General features: G+C 44.6%; 1 protein-coding gene across 1 annotated transcript; it reads right to left on the bottom strand.

Moving 5' to 3' along the window:
- Positions 1–2,427: 2,427 nt before the first annotated feature.
- LOC127318639 (type IV inositol polyphosphate 5-phosphatase 9) lies at positions 2,428–4,240 on the bottom strand. Its single transcript, XM_051349123.2, has 6 exons — positions 4,099–4,240; positions 3,875–3,985; positions 3,482–3,776; positions 3,187–3,383; positions 2,816–3,079; positions 2,428–2,711 (listed from the first exon to the last, which is right to left on the bottom strand). Exons 1-6 carry the CDS (start codon positions 4,179–4,181, stop codon positions 2,543–2,545), a joined length of 1,119 nt encoding a protein of 372 aa, XP_051205083.1. The 5' UTR covers positions 4,182–4,240; the 3' UTR covers positions 2,428–2,542.
- Between the last annotated feature and the right edge of the window lie 7,912 nt (positions 4,241–12,152).

The following is a 12,152-nucleotide window of genomic DNA, read 5'->3' as shown; positions in this document are numbered from 1 at the left end:
ATGATTATGAGTGGTAAATGCAATCTGAAATAAAAATGGCAGAAAGCAAACATGTAGCAGAACTGGTTGTAAACGGTGATTCAATGCTTAGAAACAAGGTCTAGGAATCATACTTTCACTAGTGGACACTCTCAACAATGATATCATAATTGAATACATAAATATTATCACTTCACTATGCTACTCTGAACTACTCTCCGGTTGGATAACAAACACAAATTCACTGTGTAGGGCTGCATAAGCACTCATTAAAGTTCGCATTCCCAATCTATGGATGGCCCACGCTATCGCTTTGAGCATACAAAGATGGTACTAACAAGACACCACAATTCATAAGTATTTCTGTAAAGTTTAGTCTAAGATACAAACACGGTGTGCACACTGTCACCTTCACACCGTGGGACAAGGTGTCCCCGGAGATCACATAATAAAACCACTTGAGTAGCATAATAGTTGAAGAATAACATCTACTTATTCAACTGGATTACAAAGCTCACGATCACATAAATGTCACACCATGGGAGAGAGAGATAGACCACATAGCTACCGGTAAAGTCCTCAGCCTCAGGGGAGAACTACTCACTCCTCATCATGGGAGTCAGCAACGGCGATGAAGATGGCGGTGGAGTCGATGGAGATGGCTCCAGGGGCAATTCCCCGTCCCGGCAGGGTGCCGGAACAGAGACTTATGTCCCCCGAAACTTGTCTTCGATGGCGGCGGAGCTACATGACTTTTTGTGGACAGATGCTGGATGATTCAGGGTTTTCGCGTCGGGAGGCATCTTATAGGCGGAAGGGCGAGGTCGGTGGGCACCAGGGGGGCCCATACCACCCCTAGGTGCGGCCAGGGGGTGGGCCGCGCCAAGGCATGTTGTGGCCCTCCTCCATCTCTGCTCCGGACTCCGTCTTCGTATCGGGAAAAATAGGAGGTTTGACTTTTGTTTCGTTCAATTCTGAGAATATTTACTATCGAACAATCCTAGATTTGGGTCTTCCGTATCGAACGATGGCATCACTTTTGATGTCGTCCACGCGTCGATGGCGGCGGGCCTCGGCGACGTGGTGCAACAGGGTCTCGGTGGCTGGCGTGTGACGATGGATGAGAGCAGGGTGGTGGCACTGTCTGGCGCCGTGGTGGCGTCGATGGCAGACCTATCAAGGTCAATGCCTTGATCCTTCCTGAAGATGGGCCGCTGGAAGTCGGTGGCAGCGACTACTCGAGCGTATGCAATGGTGTATGTTCATGGTCTGTGTTGGGCCGGTTTGTGCTCCCAGCTCACATTTTGATGTTTTGGTGAGGTTTCCTGTATTCTGATGATTTGCGTAGGTGAGGTCCGGGCATGAGGCCCCGACACGGACACCCCCTTCATTAAGCTTGTTGGTGTTGTGACAACTGTCGTTAGTGAGGCGGCTTCAGTTTGATCTTTGTATTTTTCTTGTAAGGTTCCGTTGAATAATTTTAATAAAAAAAGTTGTGTACATCATTTTGATGCAGAGGCCGGGGTAAAACCTCCATTTGAAAAAAGAAACATAGTTTCCCATTTTTTGTCCACTCACGAAAATTTTGGTACACTAGATCTGTTTCTACATATTGTTTGTTTTTATGTTGTGTCGAACACTTTTTTGTCCTAATTCTTATAGTTTCCGGATTCATATAGAAATCATGAGTACACAAATTTGTGCGCTATATTTCTCCTATTTGTATGTTCTAAAGTTTTTGAAACCAACGAGGATGTACAAGTACAATCACATCGCTCTCTTTCTGTGTTGTGTATCTTCTTTATCTGTGTATAAATGATGTTTTAGGCTTCGACAATGGCCAGTGTAGACCATTAGTTTTGTAGAGGCATGCTAATAGAAATATATAAAATTTGAGAACCAACCTGAGGTTGGGTGGTTAGGAGGGTGGTTGTACCCCCAGCCCACCAGAGTTCAAATCCCAGATTTGACATCTGTGTGTCTCATAAAGGCGGAATATTCATTCAGTGGGAGGCGACGTTCCCGTCGACAGCGAGGCGCCTGTAGTGACTTCGTCAATTTCAAGATCCAATCCGCCGGCTCAGTCTTCCGGAGGTGCTCATATGGGTAGGGTGTGCGTGTGTGCGTTCATAGGGGTGAGTGTATGCGCGTGTATGTGAGCGTCTGCGTTTGTACTGTGTTTCTCAAAAAAAAGAAATATATAAAATTTAATATGATTATAGTAATTTTTACAGTCTGATGGTACTATTACTTACTTACTAATCTAAATATTTTTTATACGGTATCTATTAGTGGCCAAATCCAAAAAAAATTTGGCAGCAGGTGTTCCAATAAGAAGTCAGGTGTTGTAAAAAATAAATTTTTCGATCCCTCAACTTTTTTTTCTTCGACTGCTACAAAAGCAGGTTGAGAAACAACTAGTATCGAAAAACAGCCGGTGTTGTCCACTGCAGAACCAAACTGAGCCCCATTCTCTGTTTCTCTCATTTGCATGCAGAGATGCAAATATGACTATGAACATCCTGATCCTCTGGTAAATCTCAGTTAATTTACACTGTCTGTGTTATCTGAAAGCACATAAGCCCTGTAAGAACGATTCTACAGGTCTGGGAACCTCGCACACGGCGTCGAACACCGCTCTGACTGGCCGGTGGTCCGAGAGCCTGTACCCGCCGCACCTCTCGTACCGGATCTGCTTCAGCCCCTTGCCGCGCCAGAGGACACGATCGCACCTGCAAAATGACGTCCCAACTATCAACTCAAGAACCTTCTCACTGGCAAGATTCAGGCAAGATGCACGTGTGGGTGTATCGATCGGTTTCAGTGCTAGACTTACCATGCCGGCGCTCGCTGCTGCGTCCGGCCACCGCTGCCGTCGATGCACCAGTAGAACTTGTCGGAATTGCGGTGGTACTTGTATGTCGGGGGGAAAGTGACGAGGCCCTCGCTCCAGCCGTCGAAGCTACGCCCCCTGCAGAGCTCGAGCAGCAGCTCGTCCTTCTCCAGCAGCGTGCTCCACTTGCTGGCACTCACCAGCAGCCGCGCCTTGGCGTCGTCCATGGAGATCCGGTAGTTCATGTCGCCCAGCAACACCACGCGGCTGCATGTGAACACAACGATACGAGCTCTATTCCATTAGAGCACTGTTTTGGTCGATCGCTAGGAGCGGGCATCACGAGCAGAGCTGCAAATTTATAGGACGCCTACTCGTGGTCAAGGATTTTGGAAGGCAGCTCCTCGTCCGGCGCTGCGGTGCGGCATCGGCGAAATCTGGTCCTCGATAGGATGTCCGCCGCGTCGACGTTGCGGAGCAGCACATCGCCGTCCTTGCTGCCGGAGGCCAGGTGGCAGCAGACGAAGCAGAAGCTCGTGCCGTGCAGCAAGAACCGGACGGACACCGCGCCCTGTAACATCCGTTCCAAGTCAATCGCCTTCGCCTCTAGCTTAATTAGCTGATCGATCGTGTTGTACATGCTGCCTCGTCGTGGTGCTTACGACGTACCTTGTTGCCGAGACGGCCAAGGACGCCGGCGCCGACGCAGGAGACGCCTAGGTGGCGGACGTGGCGGCGGAGGCCGCTCCTCATCCAAACGGAGACGAAGACACCGACCATCTGCTTGCTCGTGACGCACCTGAACTGCTTCTGCTCGTGGTGCAAAGGTGCCGTCTCTTCTTCTTCTCGCCTTCTTCCCGTGCTGTTCAGTGCGTCTCCGATGAGTTGGTTCCACTTGCTAGATATGGAGCTGTTCTTGGGTCCGAGCACGTTCCTCGCGTTCAGCGGCACCATCTCTTGGAACCTGAAAACAAAATCGAAACAAGAAATTAGGGATTTTCTTTGATGGTACTCTCAAATAAAAAGATTACCCAGAGAACGAGCTCTAAAAAACAAGATTACCCAAGAACGTATATGTCGTAGGAGTTGCAGGCCCTGGTGTCCAGCCAATCCTCCAGGACTAAATCGCCCGGCGGCGCCACGCCACCGACATTCCATGTACCGGCAAACACCCTGCATCAGGCATTCAGGCCACGGAATCTATCAGAAATTGTTGTGCCGATTGTAATCGGATTCAGTTCAAGCTAACGCGATGTAGTAGTAGTAGTACTGCGAGAGATGCTCACCTGAAACTGACGGTATCTTTCTCGGAGACGAGCCGGTGGAGGGAAATGGCGCTGACTTGCGCCAACTTTGGGTTCTCCTCCATGATGCATCAGAGAAGAGCATGCCAGTAAGCGCTGCACTGCAAAGCCTTGGAGATATATAGCGAGGCAAGTTGAAGGGAGGCAGGGCGAAGGAAAGCTGTCGCGATAACATTGGGCAGGGTAGTAGCTCTGATGCTGACAGGAGGAACAGGTGATACATTTTATTTCTGCCATTAGAGCAGGAGATACATGTCCACATATTTGTGGAGGACTTGTCAACTTCTCTGCAGTCTGCACCAGCAAGCCTGATGCAGAAACTTAGACATTACAAAACCAGCGATTTCTCGTTTCTACAGAAAATCACGTGCTTATGGTTTACTCTTCGTCTCATTTTGTTATTTGTGAGAAGTGTCACTGTCTCCCACAGTTACAGAATTGCAGATCAACAGTACAGATTACAGAGACCCTAAAATGTGGGTTCGTATAATTTTCAGCGTCATGACTAATCAATCAAATACAAGGAGTGAAATGACTAAAATAGAATTGGGAAAACAATCTTGTGATGCCTTCATCCATGCTTGTTGAAGAGCTCCTTTTTTTTCGATAATGTGTTGAAGAGCTCCTAGACACAATCTTGTGAATCTTTCTCCCTGTAACCATTACAAATTCCGCATGTCTTGTAGATGCGCAAAGAGTAAATCCGCATGCAGACTCCTTACAAAGGGTGAGATATTGTTTCTTGAGAAAAAAACGGCATGGTTTGGACATAACCAAATCTAGGAATAAAGAGCTCTAACCCCAACCGAAGTCTGAGACCTAGTCGATTCCCAAACATTTTGGGAACGCTGGTAGCTGGTGGGTTGTCAGTGGGACCAAGAAATGATGTCCTGAGTGTCCTTATTTACCGGAATGCTACACTGTAATGTTTACCATTTTTTAAGGTTTGGATGTTGAAGAACAATATGCCACCTCTGAATAATGTGTGGCTAGATCTTGGGTGGGTAAGTGTGGGCTAAAGCTACAGTTGTGCAACTTGGGTGCAAAATGTGCATTGCGTTGCTATATGTTTGGTGTGCTACCCTAGGCTGTGGTAATGAAACTAATAAATCATGCAACTTGTGTGTGATTTGTCAGGATTTGGTTAACTGTTATGCATGTTCTCAGGCACCTCCTGTTCTGTATCTTTGCTAGAGATATCGAATAGGTTGCGTAAGCTTCTTTGCTGGAGCTGACAGTGTAGACGGGTAGTTGCAGAAATCATTTTGAAGACGTTGCATGTTTGGCACTGCCATGTTCTTCTTCTTGGTCAGACAGAGCAGAAGCATTCTGTGGGGAATGTTCAATCAATTGCATATCAAATTACTTTTGTTATCAAGGTTCTTGTAATTTATACCGCACAAATATGAAAACGGGTCAGCAAGTTCTAGCTTCCTTTGACCTTATGTGTCCTTGCTATACTGTTGTTATAAAGGTTCAGGTGATTCGCCTTAACTGCCCACTTCAGAAATTTAAAAATCCTGTCAAATGTTGCAACAAAAATGAATCAATATTTCAGCACATTTGGTCTCAAAGCAGACACTGTGATTTTCAAGACATTATGGTTGGCACTGCCATGTTGTTCTTCTTGTTCTGACGGAGCAGAAGCGTTCTGTCAGAAATGTCTGGTTAATTGAATATCAAACTACTTATCAAGGTTAATGTAATTTATACCGCTCGAATATGGAAATGGATCTGCAAGTTCTATCTGCCTTTCATCTCATTTGTTCTTACTTTACTGTTATTATAAAGATTCAAGTTATTGGCCTTATCAGACCAATTTAGGAATTTGAAAACATTGCTATTGTTGCAACAAAAGTGAATCGACATGCACATGCCGATTTGGTCATGCATCTCCTTTGAAATTTGGTCTTACAAAGGATGATCGAGATGTGATTCCGACCGCTTTTTCATTCAATCCCTATTCTGTAACATTGACATATCCTAAAATATATAAGACCCATTTTTAGGGGATCTTTGGAGAAAACCCCTATTGAAATGTAATACACAAAGCATAAAAATATCTAATTATTTTGTAGTGCTTTTTCAAGATAATTTGTGTTCCCCACACATTAGGATTGCTTTCGTTGAGCTGCACATGAGGATTGTTCAAGTCTAAAGAACAATTGAACAAGTCTTAGTAGAACATAACATTAGGATCTTGTTATCATTACTACCGAGGTTTGGCTCCAGCACAGAACCATAAACAGTGTTTAAAAAAAATTCAGCCTTGTCCAACAGCTTAGTTTCTAGAAATGGCAACATTCCAGAAAAAGAAAAAAACCCACTCGTGTCTGTAGATCTGGTACCCAAATGCCCCACTGCTGCTAGATACGGGGACTTCAGAACCATTATTGTACCACTTATACGATTAAAAGGTAGGAAGAGAAATTTATGATTGTTTTTTCTATCATTTCCAGCACTAACAGTACACTTAGAACATGAACTTTAACTGAAATTATCCATACTACCTAGTGACAGAAGCTAAAGTCGCAGCTCAATAAACTTACCCAAAACCAGTAAGAGACAACCAAAAGGCAGCAACTTGTGTTAGGCAAAGACAAGAGCAGATGGCCAATAGTATCAGAAACCAGCAAATCAGGATGGATTCGTCAATAATAGCTTATCACCTGTTAATGCCCTTATCTATTATAGATTATCCTACTGTCTGAGGAATGCCCATGTTGGAATTTAAAAGTAGACACTTGCCGGCAGCAGCCGCAATCGACTTGACGTTTTCCTGCTTCCTTGTCTTCTTTCCATGCATCTACTAGTGAAATTTGAGATTTGATATTTAGTTTTTAAATAGTGACATCACAGAGAAACGGATTCGGTAGATGTGATTTGGGTAATAACGTAAGTTCGACCACTGATGTCAAACCAGTCTGGATATTCTTTAAGCAATGTCTAAAAAATTTACAAGGAATACTCGTCTCCTATAACCTCTTGAACATTATAGGGCTCTTGATCTTGATCTGTATGGCCGTACAAGAATCCAATTCTAAAGAAACCTACTTAGAGCAACCACAGTGGAGTGCTTGTATGCCGACCCCATGAAAAATCCAGGTGGCCTCCAATCCCGGGTAACTGTTGAAATATTGGGCCCACATTTGATGGCCCATACTAGATTTCAGATTTTCCCTATAAATCTCAAAGCCCACTTAGTGGCAGCCTTGTGAGTTTGGGTCCAAGTTGGTGGTAGCTCACTAGGGAGTGGTAAGAGGTGGAAAGTTTAGTCCCACATGGAAAGTTGGGAGGAAGTTAGACCACCTTATAAGGTGGGTTGTTCCACCACTAGTAAGTGAGTGAGAATAGGAGTGCTACACGCGCGCTCCTCCTCGCTCGTCACGCCACGCCACGCCATGCGCCACGCGCTTGTGGTCAGTGGATTGAGCCTCGAGCCGAGACTTTCCTTTCTTTTTGCAGTTCAGGAAAACGAACAGAGTCCTAGACGGACGTAACCGACCGCAGAAACATACTAAATACACGAGTTAGGGTTTCCACCTCTCTCTGCTTGCGCCGCCATCTCGTAGCCTACTCCATCCCGCGCGCCGACGTGCATCGGCGAACGGGAGAGCAGGTCTCCGGAACCGCTCGTCCTTGCGATCCTGTATGGGAGAGGGCGAATTAGGTTTTTGGGAAGCGCTCTGCGCGACTGCTCAAGCTCTTCATCACGGGTCGCCTTCCGTCCAAGTCGGGCGGTGCTGCCTACCGTCGTCTTCAACGCCGTCTACTTCGACCCGTCGTCCCTGTCGTCAACAACATTGTCATCAACAACGTTACTGCTGCGACATCATCTGCTACACCTCCACCGCCACCTCCACCAGATCGGTACGTGCGACATATCTCGATCTGTTTAGCGATGTATGCTTTACCGTTTGCGCTGCTGCTACTCATGTTGATTAATGCATCTAGTATGTTCGAGTTTCACATGTTAGTAGTTGCTGTCATTATGTTTTATATTCTGGAATTAATCATGGAAATTGTGCCTAATTATCCAACAATCCAAAAACCTAATTGTAGGCAATTTCCTGAGTTAACAATGGCTGGTTTTGCTGATGCGCTGAGGCCGGATAAGTTTACCGGTGTGCACTTTAAGAGGTGGCAGGTTAAGGCCACGCTCTGGCTTACTCATCTGAAAGTGTTCGAAGTTATTGATTGTTTACCTGAAGGAACTATATCTGACTAAGATCAGAACAAGTTCAAGGAAAACAATACTCTCTTCGTCGGATGCGTTCTGAGTATTCTTACTGATCGTCTGTGTGATGTGTGTATGCACATAACAGATGGTAAAGAGCTCTGGGATGCACTGAATGCTAAATTCGGTGCAACCGATGCAGGCAGTGAACTGTACATCATGGAGAGCTTTCATGACATCAGGATGGTAAACAACCGTTCTGTAGTCGAACAAGCTCATGAGATACAGTGCATTGCGAAAGAGCTTGAACTTCTTAAGTGTGCCTTACCTGACAAGTTTGTGGCTGGATGCATCATCGCTAAGTTGCCCCCTTCATGGAGGAACTTTGCCACAACTCTCAAACACAAGAGACAGGAGATATCAGTTGAAAATCTGATAGCGTCTCTTGATGTTGAGGAGAAATATCGGGCTAAGGATAATACTGAGAAAGGAGAGGGCCAGTCTAGCGCCAACATGGTGCAGAAGAAACCCTACAGCAAGAACAAAGGGAATAACAAGCCCTCCTTCAATAAGCTTATGAAGACTACAACCCTCAAGAAGAAGAAGATGATAAACAAAGCAGATCTGAGCTGCTTTACCTGTGGAGAGACTGGCCACTTTTCTAAGGACTGTCCAGAGAGGGCAGACCGCAAGAAAAAGGCGAGGCAAGTTAACACGGTGACCGCTAGCAATGCTGAGGGTACGGTAATCTCTTTACTGTTCTTTTGGTATTTCAATCTCCATGTTGGTGGATTGATACAGGTGCTAATGTTCATGTGTGTGCTGACATATCCATGTTCACTTCTTACCAGGTCGCCCGGGATTCTTCCGTCTTGATGGGGAATGGGTCACATGCTTCTGTTCGTGGTGTTGGCACGGTAGATCTGAAGTTCACTTCGGGGAAGATCGTGCAGCTGAGGAACGTGCAGCATGTCCCTACTATGAACAAGAATCTCGTTAGCGGTTCCCTTCTATGCAGAGATGGGTTTAAGGTTGTTTTAGAGTCGAATAAAGTAGTTGTTTCCAAGTTTGGACAATTTATTGGTAAAGGCTATGAGTGCGGAGGCTTGTTCCGCTTTTCGCTTTCTGATTTCAGTAATAAGTCTGTGAACCATATTTGTGGCAATGTTAGTGATGATACCAGTGTTTGGCATTCTCGTTTATGTCACATTAATTTTGGTTTAATGTCTCGGCTATCCAGTTTGAGTTTAATTCCGAATTTCACCATTGCCAAAGGTTCTAAGTGCCATAGTTGTGTGCAATCAAAGCAACCTCGAAAGCCTCACAAGGCGGCCGAGGAGAGAAACTTGGCACCTCTAGAACTCATACATTCTGATCTATGCGAGATGAATGGTGTGTTGATAAAAGGTGGAAAGAAATATTTCATGACATTGATTGATGATGCGACTAGATTTTGCTATGTTTATTTGTTGCGAACTAAAGATGAAGCTTTAGACTACTTTAAAATTTATAAAGCCGAAGTTGAAAATCAACTAGAGAGAAACATCAAGCGTCTTAGGTCGGATCGTGGTGGCGAATATTTTCCTAAAATCTTTGATGAATTCTGTGAGGAACATGGCATTATTCATGAGAGGACGCCTCCCTATTCACCCCAATCAAACGGGGTTGCCGAGAGGAAAAACCGCACGCTGACTGACTTGGTGAATTCCGTGTTAGCCACTGTTGGTTTATCAAAGGCATGGTGGGGGAGGCTTTGTTGACTTCATGTCATGTCCTGAATAGAGTTGCTAACAAGAATAAAGATAAAACCCCTTACGAGGAGTGGTCTGGGAGAAAACCATCACTTTCGTATTTGCGCACATGAGGATATTTGGCGAAAGTCAATATTCCAATTACGAAGAAGCGCAAACTTGGACCAAAGACAGCGGATTGTATCTTTCTAGGTTATGCTCCGCGGAGTGTAGGATATAGATTTTTAGTAGTTCAATCCGAGGTACCTGATATGCATGTTGATACTATTATGGAATCTCGTGATGCAACATTTTTTAAGAATATGTTTCCTATGAAAGATATGATGCATAACATTGCTAGAATTTCTACTGAGATAATTCCTGAGTCCAGTACATCTAATTTGTATTTTGAACAATCACATGAGAATGTTACTGAGAAGGATGACAATGAAACTCCTAAACGGAGCAAGAGACGAAGGATTGAAAAATCTTTTGGTGATGATTTCATTGTGTACCTTGTGGATGATACTCCCACGTCCATTGCAGAGGCATATGCATCTCCAGATGCAGATGACTGGAAAGAAGCTGTCCATAATGAGATGGACTCGATTCTTTCTAATGGAACTTGGGAGCTATCAGAACGACCCCATGGATGCAAGCCTGTAGGCTGCAAATGGGTGTTCAAGAAGAAGCTAAGACCTGATGGTACTATTGAAAAGTACAAGGCGCGACTTGTAGCGAAAGGCTACACACAGAGAGAAGAGGAATATTACTTCGACACCTATTCACCTGTCGCTAGACCTACCACCATTCGAGTACTACTATCCATGGCTGCCTCCTATGGTCTTATCGTTCATCAAATGGACGTAAAGACAGCTTTCCTTAATGGAGAGTTGGAAGAGGAAGTCTATATGGATCAGCCTGATGGGTATGTAGTAAAAGGTGAAGAAAGAAAGGTGTGCAAGTTGCTGAAATCTTTATATGACCCGAAACAAGCACCTAAGCAATGGCATGAGAAGTTTGACAGAACTTTAACTTCTGTAGGCTTTGTTGTCAATGAGGCTGACAAGTGCGTTTACTATCGCCATGGTGGGGGCGAAGGTGTTATACTATGTTTGTATGTGGATGATATTCTGATCTTTGTACAAACATGAAAGTAATACACGAGGTTAAGTCTTTCTTATCAAAGAGCTTTGATATGAAAGATCTGGGAGAAGCTGATGTGATTCTGAACATCAAGCTTATTAAGAACGAGAGTGGGATTACTCTAACACAATCACATTATGTTGAGAAGATCTTGAGCTGGTTCGGCTATATTGATAGCAAGTCTTCTCCAACACCTTATGATCCCAGTGTGACACTACGCAAAAACCGGAGGATTGCCATAGATCAACTGAGATACTCTCAGATTGTTGGCTCACTCATGTACTTAGCGAGCGCGACTAGATCGGACATCTCTTTTGCTGTTAGCAAGTTGAGTAGGTTCATGTCAAACCCAGGTACTGATCATTGGCATGCACTTGATAGGGTCATGCGCTACCTATGTGGTACAATGAGTTATAGGATTCACTATCCAGGGCACCCAGCTGTGCTTGAAGGATATAGTGATTCTAATTGGATCTCAGATGTAGCTGATCTGTACGCCACAAGTGGGTATGTATTTACCTTTGGAGGTGGCGCAGTGTCATGGAGATCTTGCAAGCAAACCATATTGACGAGGTCAACTATGGAAGCAGAACTAACTGCTTTAGACACAACCACTGTTGAACCAGAATGGTTGCGTGAGCTCTTGATGGACTTGCATGTGGTTGAAAAACCTGTTCCGGCAATCCATTTGAATTGTGACAATCAAACTCTAATCGTCAAAGTGAACAATTCTAAGGATAACTGAAAGAACATCTCTCACAATATGTTTTGTGTGTTTGATGTCAATATATGTGATACACTAATGTTCGATGAAGTGGTGCAGGATTTATATAGGTACATGAATATAAGTGACTTGTGTGGAAAAACGAGTCAAAAGAAAGCTGAAAAAGATTCACCAGACCGGATAATCCGGGCCGGATATTTGCAAAATATTTGGCCCCCATTTTTTTGCTAAGGACTCGAGGCAATGTGGCTCAGTACTT

Source organism: Lolium perenne, chromosome 7 (genome assembly GCF_019359855.2).
Source record: "Lolium perenne isolate Kyuss_39 chromosome 7, Kyuss_2.0, whole genome shotgun sequence".
NCBI lineage: Eukaryota > Viridiplantae > Streptophyta > Magnoliopsida > Poales > Poaceae > Lolium > Lolium perenne.
This window is presented reverse-complemented; position numbering and strand designations above follow the sequence as displayed.

Excerpts from the sequence above, each read along its gene's own strand:
- LOC127318639 (XM_051349123.2), bottom strand. The coding sequence starts at position 4,181 with ATGGAGGAGAACCCAAAGTTGGCGCAAGTCAGCGCCATTTCCCTCCAC. Across the intron at positions 3,777-3,874 it reads TACGACATATACGTTCTTGG|GTTCCAAGAGATGGTGCCGC; the intron begins GTAATCTTGTTT and ends TTTTGTTTTCAG. Across the intron at positions 3,080-3,186 it reads TCCAAAATCCTTGACCACGA|CCGCGTGGTGTTGCTGGGCG; the intron begins GTAGGCGTCCTA and ends GTTCACATGCAG.